The sequence below is a fragment of the Ornithodoros turicata genome, chromosome 1, assembly GCF_037126465.1.
Source record: "Ornithodoros turicata isolate Travis chromosome 1, ASM3712646v1, whole genome shotgun sequence".
NCBI classification, from domain to species: domain Eukaryota; kingdom Metazoa; phylum Arthropoda; class Arachnida; order Ixodida; family Argasidae; genus Ornithodoros; species Ornithodoros turicata.
The window spans coordinates 73,118,918-73,139,361 of record NC_088201.1 but is presented as its reverse complement, the minus strand read 5'-3'; the positions used below and the strand labels follow the sequence as shown (position 1 = coordinate 73,139,361).

Below are 20,444 nucleotides of genomic sequence, written 5' to 3'. Positions count from 1 at the left end.
CGACAGCGCTCGAAAGTGTTCCTCACGCTTCAGCTCACCAAGCATTCCAGTTCCGACTTGGCTAGAATGTCATGAGGTTGATACTTTATCGGAGGTCAGTACATGGACATAGTCACTATAACTCACGAACAAACCCGCGAATACACTTCCTCTTTGGTCGCTGTGGTCATCCGACATCGGCGAGCCGCGGAGACGCAGCCACCTTGCTTGGAGCTGCTCGCACTGCCCGCCTGGCCGACTGCCCGCGAAAAGTGAGCTGTCAGATATTTCGAAACTTTGTCAACCAATCCCGGAGCGCGCAACCTCCTTCGGCCAATGGGCATCCGTCATGATGCCTGACGATGTAATACCACGTGACTATGACGTGGTTTTCTTTTTCTACTGCCGCGAATGCGGGGAGCTATGGAGGCCTGGATATACCTTGGCACGGACGGTGAGACGTTGAGGGCGAGGCGTCTAGCAGCTGCGTCCGAGGGTAGGTGGGGTATCTTCCAGAAACGTTTCGCCGTCGCCGCACCTGCAGTGCGCCGGCTCCGCAGTGACGTAAGTGACAGAAGGATTTAGAGTGAAGGACAATGGTGAAGCTGATGGGGGTGTCGTGGATGCCGATCGCCTTCGGGTTGACGCTGTCAGGTGGTTCGTTGTTGACGATGATGTGGGCAGTGTTGCGTGGTGACGTCACACCGTACTTGCCGTTTGTCAGGTGAGTGCCTTATGTTGTATAGCTTCACATTGCATACACATATATATCGCATTTTTTACAGACAGCTAATAATATGGGATTCGTAATGGATTTTTTTTTCTCCAGTGACACGTGCATACATAGAGAAACTGCAGGAGGCTGCAAATACGCTATGCAAGTAATTCAGCCTTTCGCGCAGCCCCTCAGCTTTTCCCCTCGTTCATGTAGAACGGGCTCATTGGATCGCTCTCAAATAAGGTACCACAACCACTGCACGTGGAGTCCACGTTGCTTCACCAGCTCGCGTGGCTCAGTGGTTAGCGCGCTGGTCATGTCACGTGGAGACTGGGAGGTACCCGGGTTCCTATGCTGTCTGGGGTTTTTCCTGGGTTTTCCTCTGACGCTGTCAGACATATGTCGGCGCAGTTCCCTTAGAAGTGGGCCCAGGACTCACATTACTCCCAGAGCGCTAGTCGTGACGTTGCCCATCTCTGCGAGGCCGACAACGGCGATCTCTTTTCACCATAGTGTTGTGGCCCGTCTGCGAATGCCCCCTTATTGCATCTTTCTGAGTGGAGAGACAGAGACGCATTCTCACGTGGCTTCTCCAATATTTTCTTTCTCTCATGCGCAGAGACGAGCGTACTGTCGTAGCGTATTACCCGCAGGGTTTCCCTACGCCCCTCCCCCCGGGTTGTTTGCCACACCCTGAAATATTTGAGATTGTCCACTACAGCTCGGCTACCAATACAGATTCCCCATTAACATATCCCCCCCCCCCTCTTACAACAAAGCTGTTACAACGTAACTGTAATATTGTAATAATCATCGGACGAGTATGGACCTGGGAATAGCAGAGGCAGCTACCCACAAGATTTCCAACGAAGAACTATGGAAAAAATTACAGAGAAAGCGTTCGGTGAATGAAAGCTGTTTTCACCGAGCAGTTGCTGCTGTTACGTCTCCTCGTTGGTATCCTGTAGCATGAAAAGTGTATCAGTTCGTAGAATTTCTTTTAGATTTACGGAAGGGGGGTGGGGGCTGGCTGCATGTCCGTTGGTAATTATCGTGTTATAACGTTCTTAGAAACGGTGCCCGATTTATTTATTTCAGGTACGTCAAAGTGCCCTGATGGGCAATTTATTGGTGCACGGGTAATTTATTTATTGTAGACGTACGAACTGATACATTGGTAATGTTGTTAGCAACATATTAATCGTCGACGGCAGTATTTATTTATTTATTTATTGTTAGTAACCCAAAGGCCAGAAGGCATTACATGGGTGAAGGGAATACGAAGAAAATTATAACAATCACGATAACAACAGTAACAATAATGAATAAACAATGTGACTGGGAGGCCAAACAGCACAGACAAGTGCAAAATTTAAAGTACAAAATAAGATGATTATTTTCGCTGCGAGGAAAGGTAATGCGCTGCTGCAGATTTGAAGGATGAATGATCATGAATGGATGCGGTTCCCTCGGGCAATGAATTCCAAAGTTTGATGGCGCGCGGGTAGAAGGAGTGAAAGAATGCGTTTGTGTGACAAAAAAATGGCTCGCACTTGTAGGAATGGTTGACACGCCTCCCTAGTATCACAGTACTTCTCAAATTTAGCAGTAGTAAAAACAAAAATTGTGGCTCACTTTCGTCAGAAGTATTTGTTGCATGATATACCCTGTGCGTGGCAATTGCGGAATCACTGTTCAGGCCTCAATGCAGGGCAGATGCAGGACATAAGGCGAACGCCTTCCTCCTCACCCCCTGCGCCGATCCTGTTGTCAGAAAATAAATAAATATTCAATGACTGGGAAGCAAATGCGAAAAAAATATTCTGTATACTAGCATTTTGTTATTTATGGCGTTTGATCTCAATTGTTTACGCCATTCTTCCCTATCCTGTTCAGGGAGCCCTGAACGGTATAGGGAAGAGAGGCGTCAGATCTAATAAACGGGAAAGTCATTATTTCCCTGTCTCGGATCTTTCCGTTTGGAACATGTACCAGCTCGCCTGTGTCTTACCACTTTTACAGATCGAACAAATATCTAAATATGGTTAACTAGAGTCAAGTAGGTTGGGTGGCTGGATGTTTAAGAAAAAAGAAAGTAGAAAAGAATAGAATAGAAGAGATGGTCTTTGAGGCATAAGCTGCTCCCTATGCGTAAAATGAAATGCATACAAGGGCGCTTTCGATCTTCATTCGTGACACGATGCACCGTCTAGTCGAACGAGGGTCGGCTTGAGGATGTGTTCAGAGCGTGAGCCATGAAGAACCAATTTCTCAATCCCTTCCTTTTTCATAATTTTTCATAATGCTGTGCTGAAGACAATCTGAGTCACTGGGCACAAACCTACTGTTGTGGTATGTTTCGTGACTGCGTTTTCAAACACACAGTCATACAGAGTAAGTGCTAGATCAACACAGTGGAATATGCCCCACGTCTGCGACCACAGCTCATGCATATCAATCGGAGGCTTTGCTGAGATAAATGTTGTTGTAACTCCGCCGTTTGGGTAGCGTGAAGACGGACTTCAAGAAACCATATGGGGGGGGGGGAGGGGGCAGGGAAATGGAGACAGACGCCGGTAGGCAGAATACGGGGGAAGGCGACACAGTATATATTTACATCATTTGTACAGACTGGTGACGGACATACGTCCAAAGTACAGAAAGGCGATGAGCACCCCAAGTTGGATGCTTTTAAAACCAGCGAAGGCGAGAGTGTCACGCTTCTCTGTTCCACGAATTCGCGATTCCAGCGAAGCCGTGGCAACCTGGCGGCGATTTTGAAAAGCTGCGAGTGGAGGTCCGGGAGCGCGTCCGGACAGGGAAGCAGTACGGCCGTGCACGTTTCTCTTGCTTGTGGACAGAATGCCGGCAACAAAGAATGTATCGAAATCGAAAAAAGGAATGTTGCACTACTAATTTATTATCAGCCTGTTGGAAATGCAACACGCTCTCAAGAACGCAACGGAAGTTCCATGTGCCCACTCACCGCACGAGTTTCCTGATGAACTCTGTCACCACAATTTCATCATAATATTAATCTTAGTAATACGGAACGAGGAACCGGCAATTCTTTGTCGTGTTGACGTGTTTGCATTTTCAGACCTCAGGCAAAGTAAACAATATCATCGTAGTAATATGCGGCGTAGACAAGCATCCACTATGGATGTTCTCTCGGAGAGAAAGCTTCTGTATGGTGCCCCACACGTATCAACGAATGACTCGCAAAGATAAAAATGTCACACCAAGTTGTATGTAAATACGAAGAGCAGTACAGAAAACGAATACCAATACCTTTGTCAAAGCATCGGTAGCAGCGCTCAGATGTTCGCAGCACAGCATATGGCATGTTAAAGGAGCATGGAAATCATTTGTAACATAGTATATTTTTTCACCTGCTTGATATGAACATACTACCTTCATAAACTGTCACGCAAAAAATCTCCTGAGAAAATTAGTTCACAAGAATGCGCTCCGCGGCGACAGTCTCCCGCAAGCCGAGTCTGGCGTGTGGTGACGTCAGGCGGCCGACCACTTCATTGGCTGCCAGAAGCGTCCGCTCCCCGCCAGAATCGTCTGCTAGCTTCGGAATCGTGGCGACTTAACGACTTAGACGGGGGGGGGGGGGCGGAGCTGTTGCTATTTATTTGTGTTTGACATTCACTTGCGTTCTTACATGACTTGTCTCGTACGTTTTGCATAAAACAAGACTGCGGGCAGTGTAAAAGGTGTGGCTAGGCCTCTGTGTTGCCGTGACGGCCCGGGTTGAGGTGGATCATACGCGGTTGTGGTTTCTGTTCCGATTGTGCTGAGGTGTCGTTAATTAGTGAACAGTATTGTGCCTGTGTGTGCAGCATATATATGATACGACTAAATACATTCCTGTCAGCTGGAGATTTATTCCATGTGCCATTGTTGTATGCTGCGTATGACCATTCAAAAAAGAAAATGCTTATTTGGCCATGTGTTGTGGGGCTTCCCACAGATGGCTAGCAGATGAACTCTACTGACTTTATTTTGGTATCCATGTTGTTGTCCTTGTGGAGACGTTGCGCTCCTGGTATCAGTAAGATATGGTAAGCGCAATGTTACACAGCTATGCATTCATCGGTCCGCTCTTTCGCCTCAGAGATGCCAGTGTACAAGGGTGGTTCCATAAGTTTCCGGCACGAGGTAGAAAATGCGCGCGAATTTGAAAATGCGATTAAGTACGCGTGGCGCCATCTGTTGATACACTTGTTTCGTCTCTATGACTATTAAAAGTTGGTCGGGCCGGAAACTTATGGAACCACCCTCGTACATGCGGTTCAGTGCCCATAGTGTTGACCACAACACGGAGAAGTCATGATGGTCGACGACCTCTTCAAGTGAAAACACTGGTCACTGCGACGCGTCTTCATGACTATGCATTTGTAACCAAGAAGAAGCACTATATTTCAATCCGAATGTTCGTCCACACATAGCATCACCACTTACCAGCCTCCGGTACATTCGTGTGGCGAAATCGAAGCTGGCGGAGCTTAGGCTCCAACTCCATAAAACGTTTCGTCAAGAAGAGCAGACGTGTCGCCTAAAGAGTGTTCAATTCACCACCTGTCCTTTCCACGACGTCCGATAACAAAACAACGCTTCCTGCTCGGTCGGCTTGCCGGCGCCGCGACGCCGGAGAAACCGCAAAAAGAAAGAAAAAGACGGAGCGGCCATATGACGTCAGCGAGTGGCAGCCGAGTGAGGGGGCATTTCTGCCGCGAAATTCGAAGCTCCCTCGCGCTCCAGGATTGCACGCTACGCTCAAACTTTTTGTGCGAATATGTATCACAGGGCTCAGAATCGTAAATCAGATCAGATCCTAAAATGCCTCCTTTGTTCGCTCGACTGCGGGCGTATGTAAACAAGCTCCGACGACGGAAACTTTTTACCTTCGAGTTGAACTGCACAGTATGAGATGACCAGCAGACAAAATTAATTCCGTTTTCATAAAACATGCCAATTTGTGGGTAGATGAACATAATTCGGCAGATACCGCATTCACTACTCGTGCTTCGCTCGAGAGACCTCCTTTCGTCCGCCATCTTGGAAGTTCGGGGCGCCACCTGTAGTTCATTGGAATCGCGATCCGCAGGTCTGTTTTCGGGATGGTTCCTTTTCTTCCGTGGCGTAGCTGCTCCCAAAAGACTTCTCTTGTTCTCGTGTTTGTGTCTGTCCCTTCGTGTTCCCTAGTCTCGGGGGTTTTTACATTATGCATTCTCAACTAGGTCGTCCTACGTTGCCAATTCTCGGAACTTGACCTTGAGTCATAACAATGTGTGCAGCTCGGGGTAAGGATTCGTCCTATGGCCGTGTTGTACCTAAGAACGGCACGGAATGTTGTCCGTTCGTCAACCCTGACAGTGTTACTCCGCCGGAGTGTCGGCGCAATATTTGTCGCGGCGTAGTGCAGTTAAACGTACCGTTCTTGGGCTGAACCAGTGTTGCCGTTCTAGCGACTTTGTCGCCAGATTTAGCGACTTTCAGAGCAGGTCAGCGACCAAATATACGTGTCTAGCGCCTAGCGACTAATCTAGCGACTTGGGCTCAAACAACACGCGGCATCTGGAAGCTTTTAAAATCGCTGGAAAACTGTCATTTATCGTGAAAACATTTTAAAATACTATATTTCTGTGGACTTCTGGCTGTGCGCATCTCTTAGGCCTCAGTTGTTTCGTGCAGGTGCCCCATCAGATGCGACCCACGTCATGCGTGGCGCCTGTCGCTTATAAAGGCTACAGTGGCTAGAAGGGGAAGTGTGCCGGGCGCACAGGGGTTACACAAACCCGCCATTGTTGTAACTACCCCCAAGCGGGTGCTTTTGGCAAAACTTCCATCTTGTCCTGTTCGCACGTCATAGAAAACGTCATTTTTTAGGTCATGTGACTGTGTTTACGTGTCGTTTTGCCGCTTACCGACATATTTGCACCGTCATAACACCAAGATATGACCATATTTTGCCAGCGTAAACTATACGGTGCTTCTTCCGCAACATGGTAGCCCATTTCACCTCAGTTTACGTACATCGCATCGGCTCGGTAAGTCTTAACGCGCGGTCGTCATCACATCTTTGGAAGCTGACAACAATACGAGGCCTTATGAGCAAAACTGCGCGTTTTACAGTGAGATTATATTCGAGAAAAATCATTACCGTGACCGAAAAACATCCAAAACGTCGTCCAGAAACAACAACCGCATTGTTTACAAACGGTTTGGCCGCCGATCACGGCCGTCGCCATCTTTAAGGTCACGTGTGCCTTGACGTTTGCTGTAACGTGCGACCAGGACCTGTCCAGGATGCATTGCGTTCGCCAAGCACGCTTTCGTCTAGGGAGCAATACATTGGATGCCACCCCTGTGGCCGGGCGCCATATATACACGCCATGCGATAGGGAAGCGCAAACCGCAATGACCGAAGTTCTGGCGTCGCAGAGGGCGCTGCAACCACTAGGCGAATCGGGTCGCGGGAACTCAACTTGAGTACTTACTTGTCAACTCAACGTGAGTAGTATAGAAATGTGTCCTATAGCCAAGAGTTTTCTCTAATCCAATCCAATTCTAATCCAATTCCAATCCAATTCTAAGCCATAATCCAGTTATAATCCAACACAATCCAGTTCTAAGCCAACACAAGCCAAATCCAAAGCCATCTGATTGGCCGCCATTAGCTCCGCCTACCTCACGTTGATTGGCCCATGCTAAGCCTACTGATCTGATTGGCCGCCATTAGCTCTGCCCACTTCACGTTGACTGGCCCATGCTAAGCCTACTGATCTTTGATTGGCTGACCGTAGCTCCGCTCCTTTATGCTAATTAGTTGGCTTGGCTCCGCCCAGTTCACGCTGAATGGCCCGTGCTAAGCCTACTGATCATTGATTGGTTGACTGTAGCTTCGCCTCTTTATGCTAATTACTCGGCTCTGCCCACTTCACGCTGATTGGTGCACGCGTATCGCCGAGCACAGCTCCGCCTCTTTATGCCGATTAACTGGCTCCGCTGATTGGTCCATTCGAAGCCTACTGATCACTCTCCCACACTTTCTAAGCCCTCTGATTGGCCGTCCCCCGTTTAAGCCTACCGATTGGCCCGTTCTAAGCGCACTGATTGGCTGACTAAGCCCGCTGAAAGTGGCCTTCGTTAGCGCCCGCCAGATGGAGCGCTCGGCAGCGGCCCCACTGCGGCTTTATCTCAGATGTTCAAACTTACCTTGTGGTGTGCAACTTTCCGCTCACTTCATGCTGATTGGTCTGATTCAGACGTCTAAGCCTATTGATCACCCTCCCAATGTAAGCCTACCGAATGGCCCGTTCTAGGCCCACTGACACCGGATGGTGCAACCCTTTACTGGCTCCGCCCACTTTATGATGATTGGCCCATTCTAAGCCTACCGATGGCTGGCTCTGATTGGTCCACGCTAAGCCTACTGAACGGTGATTGGCTTACCTGAATTTGTCGCTCCTAAGCAGCTTCAGACAAGACACACGACAATTGTTGATTTCAACCTTTATTTGGTACAACAGCCTCCTGGTCCAGCTGTGGGTAGGTTCAGCTGCATCAGAGGGATCATTGGTCCATAATTCTATGTGGACATCTCTCACGCTCACTCAGCTCCCTCGGTAGATTCCAACTGTTATTGGTTCATCTGACTGCACGTGGCCGCTCACCCAGCTCCTTATTGGTTCTAGTTGGTCACAGCTCCCTCATAGGCTCCAACCCCGATTGGCCCATCTAACAGCAAGTGGTCACTCACCCACTGCTATTGATCCATTGAACTGCAAGCCACTCATTGGTCACTCACACTCATCTCTAGACGAGATAAATTTAACAGTGGGAGATTGTAACTTTTACCATAAGATAACTTTAGCGGGGGCTGGTAGGCTCCAACTGCTATTGGCCCGTGCTAACCGGATGCCTCCACCCTGCTGCTCATTGGTTCACAACGCACATGCTCTGACGGTGCCGAAGAAGGTTCCCTACACATTTAATAGAAATTATGCTATTGGTCCAGCTGTGTCATAGGGCACGGCTTGGTTCTGCTGTGGCTGGCCCTGATTGGTCCATGCTACTTACTTCGTGGCGCAACTCTTTAATGGCTCCACCCACTTCGCATTGATTGGTCTACTACTACTGACCTACTACCTACTGACTTCTAAGCCAGTCCACGCCAAGCCTACTGATCACTCTACCAGCGCTCTGATTGGCCGCTACCGATTGGCCCTCGTTCTAAGTCCACTGACACCAGATGGCGCAACTCTTCACCAGCTCTGCCTACTTCATGCTGATTGGTCCATTCTAAGCCTACTGACTTCTAAGCCGAACCACGCTAAGCCTACTGATTGTCCCTTTTCTCCAAAGCCTACCGATGTCTGGCCCTGATTGGTCCACGTTAAGCCTACTGAACAGTGATTGGCTAGCCTGTCGCTCCTAAACCACAATGCAGCAGCTCCAGGCAAGACACACGACAGTTGTTGATTTCAGCCTTTATTTGGTACAACAGCCTGCTGGTCCGGCTGTGGGTTGGTTCAGTTGCATTAGAGAGATCCCGGTCATCTCTTGCGCTCATTGGTCACTCAGCTCCCTCGATAGACACCATATGGCTCATCTAACTGCAAGTGCTCCTTGGCCCATCACAGGCCTCTCATTGGTCACTTATGTCTAGAGCTCCCTAACAGGCTCCAACTGCTATCGACCCATGCCTCCATCCGGCTGCTCACTGGTTCACAATGAAACTTTTTCACATGCTCTGCCCTACACAGACAAGAGATGGCGCCGCTTGTCTTTGCAAAGATGGACAGCTGTCGTTGCATTGGTAACTCATTTCTATTCAACTGCGTCATAGTTCTAGAGAGCCAGCGTTCTGAACAGCTTACATGCCGCCGCCTGTTCACATAGATGCTGTTGGAAATGGGGGAAAAAAACATTTTCAGGGTACACATCTCGAAACACGTTCTACACAAGTAAAGTTGGCTTCCCCCGGTTGCATGCCTGCGTTAGGTGAAGCCCGTCCCATCTGGCTGCTCACTGGTTCACAATGAAACTTTTTCACATGCTCTGCCCTACACATACAAGAGATGGCGTCGCTTGTCTTTGCAAAGATGGACAGCTGCCATTGCATTGGTGACTCATTTCTGTCCAACTGCGTCATAGCTCTAGAGAGCCAGCGTTCTGAACAGCTTACATGCCACCGCCTGTTCACATAGATGCAGTTGGAAATGGGAAAAAAAACATTTTCAGGGCACACATCTCGAAACACGCTCTACACGAGTAAAGTTGGCTTCCCCCGGTTGCACGCGGGCGTTAGGTCAAGCCCACCCCATGAGAACAAGCTTAGGATCGTTTAGGATGTGTGTGCTTTGCAGTTCAACCTAAAAATTGTTTCAATCAAGCAGAATGGCAAATGATGCAATGGAGCGCGTTCATTCTTGAGAACGAATTTTGTGACAGAACATAAACAAAACAAAACATTTCAATGTGCAAAAAACTCATCGTGATGCTAATCAGGGAAGCCAGCACGCGTTCCAAATAAGCAAGAAGAAGCACATGATCGAGAAAACAACGATAGTTGATGCTGTGCAGAGAAGCTGGTTTGAGGGAAAAACAGCTTGTATGATCAATAAACCCCATAGAGCTCGGGCCTGTTTTTATTTTAGACAGCGCGCATTGAACACGCGAAATTAAATAAATCGAGCAGAATGACAATAGCATAGTGGCGCTATGTGGTGAAGCTCAAGACGCACTGACACTCCAACGCTTATTAAACAATGCTATGCACGCACGTACTGAAGCTAAAAAAGAAAAAGGCAGACCCAACCCAAGCTGAGTATGAAGAAACACAATTTCACACTGCTCCCCTCAGAATACTCTGTTCAAACATGACCAGCGTACACGACACAGCTCGCACTCCTGGAAGCACTCTTAGAAATATAAGTTCAAGGCACAACGTCGCATTATGAACAGGTTCATCTCGGAAAAAATGTGCTCACCTTCGCAGACGGGCACATAGATTCACGAGCACCATGCCCCAATATCTGAAACATGCGGCGCGTGGACAGCTCACGCGACTTTAGCCAGCCCGTGTTTACGCAAGTTTTAGACTTCAACATAAGAAATTAACTAAATCAAGCACAAAGCACAGTGATGCTATGTCGTGACTGACGCTCCAACGCTTATTAAACAATGCTATGCAGTGAAGCTTCGCACGTACTCAATGTTAAAAACGGACACTCAACCCAAAACTGAGTATGAAGGAACACAATTTCAGATTGCTCTCTCCCAGAACATCCCGTGCACCTCCGCGTTCCGTCTCTATACTGGAAGCAGCAATATTAAGATCGTCGCACTATGAACAAGTTCGTCTCATAAAAAAAAGAGAAAAAAAAGAAAAGGGCTCACCTCATCACACCGGTATGACGCACGTAGATTCTTGTCGCGCGACGCGGCACAGCAGGGCACTAACTTCGGCCGCGTGGACAGCTCACACGATTTTAGCCTGCCCGCGCACACAGGCTCAACATGCGCCGACACACCAAAATAAAGACACACCTTCCTGGTTCACCCGCATGTCGCCAACTTACCGTGCCAGCCGCACGGAAAACTGGATAGCCGGATCACAGGCGCATAATATAACCCTCCGGTTGGGACCATCTCTTTTATATCAGGGCTCGCTCGTTTCCGCAAGGTCGCAAGTACGAGAAATTGGGTCACCTTGAAGATGAGCCGGTGTTCGAGCCATCTGTTTTATATCAAAGAGGCACTTGCACCCGTCATGGCCAAACTGAGTACTCTGCGGTGGACCCTAGCAGAAAAAAAAATGTTGCGTCAAGGTGATGTAAATAGACCTTCTCCGAGAAACTGGGTCACCTCGTAAATCATGTTTTCCGAGGCCGCACATATTAAAACCAAAAGTAAGCAGTGATCACACCACGCTATGCGAAGAAAAAAATATTCCTATGAGCCCACGTCACCACCTGCTCATAGCCGAAACAAGCACCAAGAACAAAGGGTTCGCTTATGCGGTTTCCAAGAAGTTCCAAATGTCCTTCGCGCGCGCATCATGGGCCGTTCCTGCGCGATTGTGTACACAAAATCGCACCACCCTCCAAGGGCGCATTTGAGTTAAGCCACTATCATCGTCTAAGCAAGTATAGTTTGTGGAGAGTTTACCACGCTTTCTTAAAGCAATTTTATACCATATCCGAAATGTTCTGCGCGATCAAACAGCATTATGGAAAGAAGAAAACCATTTCACGCATCACAGTGCGTGCATTCCGTAATACCATAGCTTGTTTCGGCTTGCTCAAACAAGTTGTGGCAATAAGTACTGTGCGTTGTGGTGAAGACCTGGGACACGTAGCGGTAAATCACGTGTATAATGGTGCCGATTTGTAGGAAACTCCGACATAAGAAAAATGATGAGCATCGACTTGACAACCGCAAAAGTGCAAAGGCCCAGTGTGTCGTGTGAGATGGATCATTTCCAAGGATTGAGTGAAACAGTACAGGCAAATAAACATTTCTTTTCATAAAAAATCCATGTATGATCTCAATGTGCGTAAACAATGAATATTTCGCGCTGTCACTAGATATCTACTCAATGGGTATCAATACCCCTGCGTAGTTCGTGTTCACGAGTTGGATTTGCTTTATATCATAAAAAATATAGTGGTTGCTTCACTCCCGCATTTATTTCGTGCGAACTTTATGTCACAAACAATAAAGATTATGAAGAAATTGTTTACAGTAAACACGGTATTCACAACACTTTAGCGAGGACGTCTTCTAACGTGGAGACAACACGTTCCTTTCCCTCGACGACGGTAATGTCCAAGCTCGTGTGGTTCTTTTTCCAGTAGTCGCGCACCACGGGGATGGAAAACCCGGCATTTATGATTGTCTCGTTAATGGGTTCTCCGTTTCTATATCGCTCCAACAGTTCCAACTTGTACCTTACAAACTGTCTTATTTTATGAGTACTCCGCACGGGAATAGCTCTCAAAATGTCACTAAAATCACTCTCTTCTCCGTGTCCATTTAAAAAGTTGTGTAGGCATTGTAAATCTGCCAGCATGCGTTTGCATACGAACTGGTCCATCTCACACGACACACTGAGGCTTCACACTTTCGCGGTTGTCAAGTCGCTGCTCATCACTTTTCTCATGTCGGAGGATCATCCTTGAATCTCTTCAGTGTTTCTTACAAATCTGTACCATCATACGAGTCTCACCACAAAAGCCAGAACTCGTTTGAGCACGCTGCAACAAGTTATGATATGGTGCGCGCGTTGGAGTGGGACTTGTTTGATCGCGCAGAACAGTTTACGTTGTTGCAGAACATCGCCTGATGCGCTGGAAACACCATGCAGAACCCGCCTGCGAACCCAAAACTACTTCTTTTACTAATAGCCAGAACTTGTTTGAGCACGCTGAAACGTGCACGCACCGTGATGCGTGTAACGGTTTTCTTCTTTCCCTTTGATCGCGCAGAACGTTTCGGGGGGGGGGATATGTTTATTAAGAAAAAAAAAAAGGAAAGGTCAGAACGTTTGGGATATGATATAAAATGGCTTTAAAATAGCGTGGCGCTCTCCACAAACTATACTCGCTTAGTCGATGAGTACGTGCTATATAATCCTTCTCCTTATCACCTATCTATATAGCTTCTCCATCACACAACACAGAATTTTCCCCTCTAAAAACAGGAAATACTGCCGAATGAACTGAAAATGAGAACTTTCCTCATCTTCCTCGTTGTGCGCTTAACCCAGAGTCGACCGATGGACGGAACTCAAATGCGCCCTTGGAGGGTGGTGCGATTTTGTTTACACAATCACGCAGGAACGGCCCGTGATGCGCGCCCGTTAGCTGCGAAGGACATTTGGAACTTCTTGGAAACTGCATAAGCGAACCCTTTGTTCTTGGTGCTTGTTTCGACAATGAGCAGGTGGTCGCATAGCGTGGTGTGATCACTGGTTTTAATACGTGCGGCCTCGGAAAACATGATTTACGAGGTGACCCAGTTTCTCGGAGAAGGCCTATTTACATCACCTTGACGCAATATTTTTTTCCGCTAGGGTCCGCCGCAGAGTTTGGCCATGAAGTGCGTTTTTGATATAAAACAGATGGCTCCAACACATCTTCAATGTGACCCAATTTCTCGGGCTTGCAACCTTGCGGAAACGAGCGACCACTGATATAAAAGAGATGGGCCCAACCGGAGGGGTGTGTTACGCGCCTGTGTTTCGGCTATCAAGTTTTCCGTGCGGCTGGCACGGTAAGTGGTCGACATGTTGGGTGTGTCGGCGCATGTTGTGAGGTGTGCGCGGGCAGGCTGAAATCGTGTGAGCTGTCCACGCGGCCGTGTGCCTACCCTGCTGTACCGCGCCATGCGACAAGAGTCTACGTGCGTAATACCGGTGTGATGAGGTAAGCCCTTTCTTTTTTTATGAGATGAACTTGTTCATAGTGCGACGATCTTAATATTGCTGCTTCCAGTATAGAGAAGGAACGCAGAGGTGCACGGGATGTTCTGGGAGAGAGCAATCAGAAATTGTGTTTCTTCATACTCAGTTTTGGGTTGAGTGTCCGTTTTTAACATTGAGTACGTGCGAAGCTTCACTGCATAGCATTGTTTAATAAGCGTTGGAGCGTCAGTCACGACATAGCATCACTGTGCTTTGTGCTTGATTTAGTTAATTTCTTATGTTGAAGTCTAAAACTTGCATAAACACGGGCTGGCTAAAGTCGCGTGAGCTGTCCACGCGCCGCATGTTTCAGATATTGCAGCATGGTGCTCGTGAATCTATGTGCCCGTCTGCGAAGATGAGCGCGCATTTTTTTCCGAGATGAACTCGTTCATAGTGCGACGTTGTGCCTTGGACTTATATTTCTAAGAGTGCTTCCAGGACTGCGAGCTGTGTCGTGTACACTGGCTATGTTTGAACAGAGTATTCTGAGGGGAGCAGTGTGAAATTGTGTTTCTTCATACTCAGCTTGGGTTGGGTCTGCCTTTTTCTTTTTTAGCTTCAGTACGTGCGTGCATAGCATTGTTTAATAAGCGTTGGAGTGTCAGTGCGTCTTGAGCTTCACCACATAGCGCCACTATGCTATTGTCATTCTGCTCGATTTATTTAATTTCGCGTGTTGAATGCGCGCTGTCTAAAATAAAAACAGGCCCGAGCTCTATGGGGTTTATTGATCATACAAGCTGTCTTTCCCTCAAACCAGCTTCTCTGCACAGCATCAACTATCGTTGTTTTCTCGATCATGTGCTTCTTCTTGCTTATTTCGAACGCGTGCTGGCTTCCCTGATTAGCATCACGATGAGTTTTTTGCACATTGAAATGTTTTGTTTTGTTTATGTTCTGTCACAAAATTCGTTCTCAAGAATGAACGCGCTCCATTGCATCATTTGCCATTCTGCTTGATTGAAACAATTTTTAGGTTGAACTGCAAAGCACACACATCCTAAACGATCCTAAGCTTGTTCTCATGGGGTGGGCTTGACCTAACGCCCCCGTGCAACCGGGGGAAGCCAACTTTACTCATGTAGAGTGTGTTTTGAGATGTGTACCCTGAAAAAAAATGTTTTCCCCCATTTCCAACTGTGGCTATGTGAATAGCGGGAGGCGGCGGCATGTAAGCTGTTCAGCACGCTGGCTCTCTAGAACCAGTTGGATAGAAATGAGTCACCAATGCAATGGCAGCTGTCCATCTTTGCAAAGACAAGTGACGCCATCTCTTGTATGTGTAGGACAGAGCATGTGAAAAAGTTTCATTGTGAACCAGTGAGCAGCCGCGGATGGGACGGGCTTGACCTAACGCCCGCGTGCAACCGGGGGAAGCCAAGTTTACTCGTGTAGAGTGTGTTTTGAGATGTGTACCCTGAAAATGTTTTTTTTTTTTCATTTCCAACTGCGTCTATGTGAACAGGTGGCGGCATGTAAGCTGTTCAGAACGCTGGCTCTCTAGAACTATGAGCCAGTTGGTCACCAACGAAATGAGTCACCAATGCAATGGCAGCTGTCCATCTTTGCAAAGACAAGCGGCGCCATCTCTTGTCTGTGTAGGGCAGAGCATGTGAAAAAGTTCCATTGTGAACCAGTGAGCAGCCGCGGATGGAGGCATGGGCCGATAGCAGTTGGAGCCTGTTAGGGAGCCCTAGACATAAGTGACCAATGAGAGGCCTGTAGTCAGATGGGCCAATGAGCACTTGCAGTTAGATGAGCCATATGGTGTCTATCGAGGGAGCTGAGTGACCAATGAGCGCAAGAGATGACCGGGATCTCTCTGATGCAGCTGAACCTACCCACAGGCTGTTGTACCAAATAAAGGTTGAAATCAACAATTGTCGTGTGTCTTGTCTGAAGCTGCTGCATTGTGGTTTAGGAGCGACAGGCTAGCCAATCACTGTTCAGTAGGCTTAACGTGGACCAATCAGGGCCAGACACTGGTAGGCTTTGGTGTGAAGGGACAATCAGTAGGCTTAGCGTGGTTCGGCTTAGAAGTCAGTAGGCTTAGAATGGACCAATCTGCATGAAGTAGGCAGAGCTGGTGAAGAGTTGCGCCATCTGGTGTCAGTGGACTTAGAACGAAGGCCAATTGGTAGCGGCCAATCAGAGCGCTGGTAGAGTGATCAGTAGGCTTACCGTGGACTGGCTTAGAAGTCAGTAGGCTTAAAATGGACCAATCAATGCGAAGTGGGTGGAGCCATTAAAGAGTTGCGCCACGAAGTAAGTAGCATCAGGGCCAGCCACAGCAGAACCAAGCCGTGCCCTATGACGCAGCTGGAACAATGGCATAATTTCTATTAAATGTGTAGGGAACCTTCTTCGGCGCCGTCAGACCATGCACGTTGTGAACCAATGGGTGGAGGCATGCGGTTAGCGCGGGCCAATAGCCGTTGGAGCCTACCAGCCCCCGCTAAAGTTATCTTATGGTAAAAGTTCCACAGTTAAATTTATCTCGTCTAGAGATGAGTGTGAGTGACCAATGAGTGGCCTTGCGGTTCAATGGATCAATAGCAGTGACCACTTGCTGTTAGATGGGCCAATCGGGGTTGGAGCCTATGAGGGAGCTGCGACCAACTAGAACCAATAAGGAGCTGGGTGAGCGGCCACGTGCAGTCAGATGAACCAATAACAGTTGGAATCTACCGAGGGAGCTGAGTGAGCGTGAGAGATGTCCACATGGAATTATGGACCAATGATCTCTCTGTGATGCAGCTGAACCTACCCACAGCTGGACCAGGAGGCTGTTGTACCAAATAAAGGTTGAAATCAACAATTGTCGTGTGTCTTGTCTGAAGCTGCTTAGGAGCGACAGGTAAGCCAATCACCGTTCAGTAGGCTTAGCGTGGACCAATCAGGGCCAGCCATCGGTAGGCTTAGAATGCGCCAATCAGCGTGAAGTGGGCAGAGCCAGTAAAGGGTTGCACCATCCGGTGTCAGTGGGCTTAGAACGGGCCAATCGGCAGGCTTACATTGGAAGGGTGATCAGTAGGCTTAGACGTCTGAATCAGACCAATCAGCATGAAGTGGGCGGACACCACAAGGTAAGTTTGAACATCTGAGATAAAGCCGCAGTGGAGTCGCTGCCATCTGGCAGGCGCCGGTGAAGGCTAGGCCACCCGCTAGCCCGGGGCATGGGTAAGTTTGAACATCTGAGATAAAGCCGCAGCGGGGCCGCTGCCGTCTGGCGGGCGCTACTGAAGGCTATGTTCAGCGGGCCAATCGGTGGGCTTAGAACGGGCCAATCGGTGGGGACGGCCAATCAGAGGGCTTAGAAAGCGTGGGAGAGTGATCAGTAGGCCTACAATGGACCAATCAGCAGAGCCGGTTAATTAGCATAACGGGGGCGTGCTCAGCGATACGCATGCACCAATCAGCGTGAAGAGCCGAGTAATTAGCATAAAGGGGCGGAGCTACAGTCAACCAATCAATGATCAGTAGGCTTAGCACGGGCCATTCAGCACGAACTGGGTGGAGCCAAGCCAATTAATTAGCATAAAGGAGCGGAGCTACGGTCAGCCAATCAAAGATCAGTAGGCTTAGCAGGGGCCAATCAACGTGAAGTGGGCGGAGCTAATGGCGGCCAATCAGATCAGTAGGCTTAGCATGGGCCAATCAATGTGAAGTGGGCGGAGCTAATGGCGGCCAATCAGATGGCTTTGGATTTGGCTTGTGTTGGCTTAGAACTGGATTGTGTTGGATTATAACTGGATTATGGCCTAGAATTGGATTGGAATTGGATTAGAATTGGATTGGAATTGGATTAGAGAAAACTCTTGGCTATAGGACACATTTCTATACTACTAACGTGTGTCGTTTCGAGCATTGGTTTGTTCAATTTGTGTCTCTTTGGGCGCTTTTTGTCTCACTTAGCGAGGTCTGGGTATCCAGTCTTCACGACATGGTCCATGCCACTGTGAGGACGAACATGAGGTCTTCCTGTTCCGACCACCGAAGGAAACTATCCGCAGAGAAGAGTAGACGCGTAACGTAAAGCGTGCGGAGAAAGGACTGACAATTGACTGCATTGTGTGTGAACAGAAATTCGAGGAAGGGTATACCATGAGGATTCTTCAGCACATCAATGGCGACGAAAACGTTGAAATTCCGAGGGACAGGTCACTGCTAACGGACGATGCCGTTCCAGCCCTGTTTCGGAATTTCACGAAGAAAGTGCGCCCATCAAAAGAAACCTGGAATCTGGTGCGCAGGTGCAGAACTTCAACCCGTTGTGCATCAACAGTGATGGAAACGATTTTGCAGTCTCTGTCAACGTACGGCGCATGAAAGAATGATTAATGACATGACGCATTAGAAAAAAATGAAATGGAATTCCGTGTTCAAGATTCCCTTTTTGCTGCACACAGACCTAGTCTGGACTGATTACAAAACGGAAAAATTGCCGTATAAAAGCTGTATGCAGTGTGCTTGATACAGAATTTGATAAGGGCTGGTTAGAAAGTGGTCAAGAATTCCTGCTTAGAAAATGTATGCAGTGCGCATAATAAACCCCGTACGCACCTTTATTCAGGTTTCTGTCTGCTAGATTGGGAGCGAATAGGCTGGATAGGTCATGGTTATAAGAGCTGTATATAAGCTAGAAGATCATTTCATCAGCCACACAGATCCAAGAAAGTGGGTTCACCAGCTGATTCGACAAGGGATGTCTACTATACCCTGGCCATGGACTGGTCAAGCTCATTTCAGTGCTAGGGGAGAAGCATTTACGTTATATTTTTCCACTCGGAAGGTCTACGCCCGCAGTATCTTTGAATTTATGCAAGTCCTTGACCAATCTAAGGCTAAACAAATTGCTTGTGACGTGCACTACAATGAACTGACTGGACGCGTTCTTCAGATCTTTTTAGTCACACGACTGCATTCTTTTACAAAGTCTCTTGTTTTCTTTCTCTCTCAAATTTTGTTGAATATGGAGAATGTGTCAAAAAGAGATCGACGGAAGCATTTGAAAATACGCTTGAACGGAAACATCTCCTTGAGTCTAAGGATCAACGAGGTGTTTCGGTTCAATCGTACATGTATACACGAGCTCGCTTGTCTCTTCTACTTATGTTCAACGAAAATAGGCTATTTTTGCTACGATTTTTGCTTGAAAATATGCCATTTGAAAATATTCACTATGACGTCTCGGTAATATAAAATATAAATGTGTTCAGTACTGTACGATCATGACTCTATTTTTTTTCTTTTAATGCAAGCGTATTTTTTCTTTGGTTAAAAATTGCGCGTGCTCGTGTTCCCGTAGTTTTTGCTGCATAATTAAGAGGACATGAATCAAGTGCCAACAAGATTCCTTTTCAAACTAACGTGAAATCCTCGGGTTTAGTGCCCAACTCCGCAACTTCCCACGTAGGAGCCATTCGGGAGGTAACTCGCCTACTGCGACCAGCGCCACCTGGACCTTTAATTGCAGTTTTGTGCGCTCATTTCCCGGCGCCCGGCACACTTCTCCTTCTAGCCAGTAGATGCCACGATGACGATGACCATACGTCTAGCGGAGCAATGGCGATGACGCTACTGCTGACAGAACCATTTTTTTAAAACTTTGGCTCATTTTTCGTGACACACGCTGTATAAACAAAAAGGAGCGCAGGCAGAAGCCGCACTTGATGTCGGAAGCTGAGACCAAGCAAAAATCCATCGTAAGAAAGCTTGAGTTTGAGCGGAAAAAACAGACGACACACACAGCTCAAAGTTTGAGTTCCGTTCTGGTTTTTCCGCTCATACTCAAGCTTTCTTACGATGAATTTCTGCCACCAGCTCGCCTGCGTATATGCTATTCTTCCAAGCAGAAACTTCGGAAATGATGTCAAGAAACCGATGTTGACGGATTGTAAGAGAAAGCTTGCTGTTAAAAATAGGTTCACGACAATTTTATGTCTGGCGACTTTTTCTAGCGACACTACAAATTCACCTAGCGACATCTGGCGAATTTTTGAGGATTCTCTAGCGAGTTTCTCTAGTCTCTTTCCGCAATACCCGCAATAATTTAGAGCTCTGAAGGAATGAGACAAACGTTGCTACAAGACGAAGTTGTTTATGAACGGTATACAACATGACGATCCCTTTGCGCTGGACATCGACAACTGGAGAGCCCAGCCGCAAAATTTGCCGCCGATCACAACCGCATTGTAGTTTATCTAATAATTTCGCCGAGCCAGTCCACTGCTGATACTGTGCAAGCGTCACTGGAAGCAC

General features: G+C 47.7%; 1 protein-coding gene across 1 annotated transcript in view; it reads left to right on the top strand.

Moving 5' to 3' along the window:
* The first annotated feature begins 469 nt into the window (after positions 1–469).
* Positions 470–20,444, top strand: part of LOC135400822 (DNA damage-regulated autophagy modulator protein 1-like) — a 42,479-nt gene continuing 22,504 nt past the window's right edge. Inside the window, exon 1 of the mRNA XM_064632754.1 lies at positions 470–703. Within this exon, the coding sequence (XP_064488824.1) occupies positions 576–703 (128 nt within the window). The 5' untranslated portion in view covers positions 470–575. The remainder of the gene's footprint in view (positions 704–20,444) is intronic.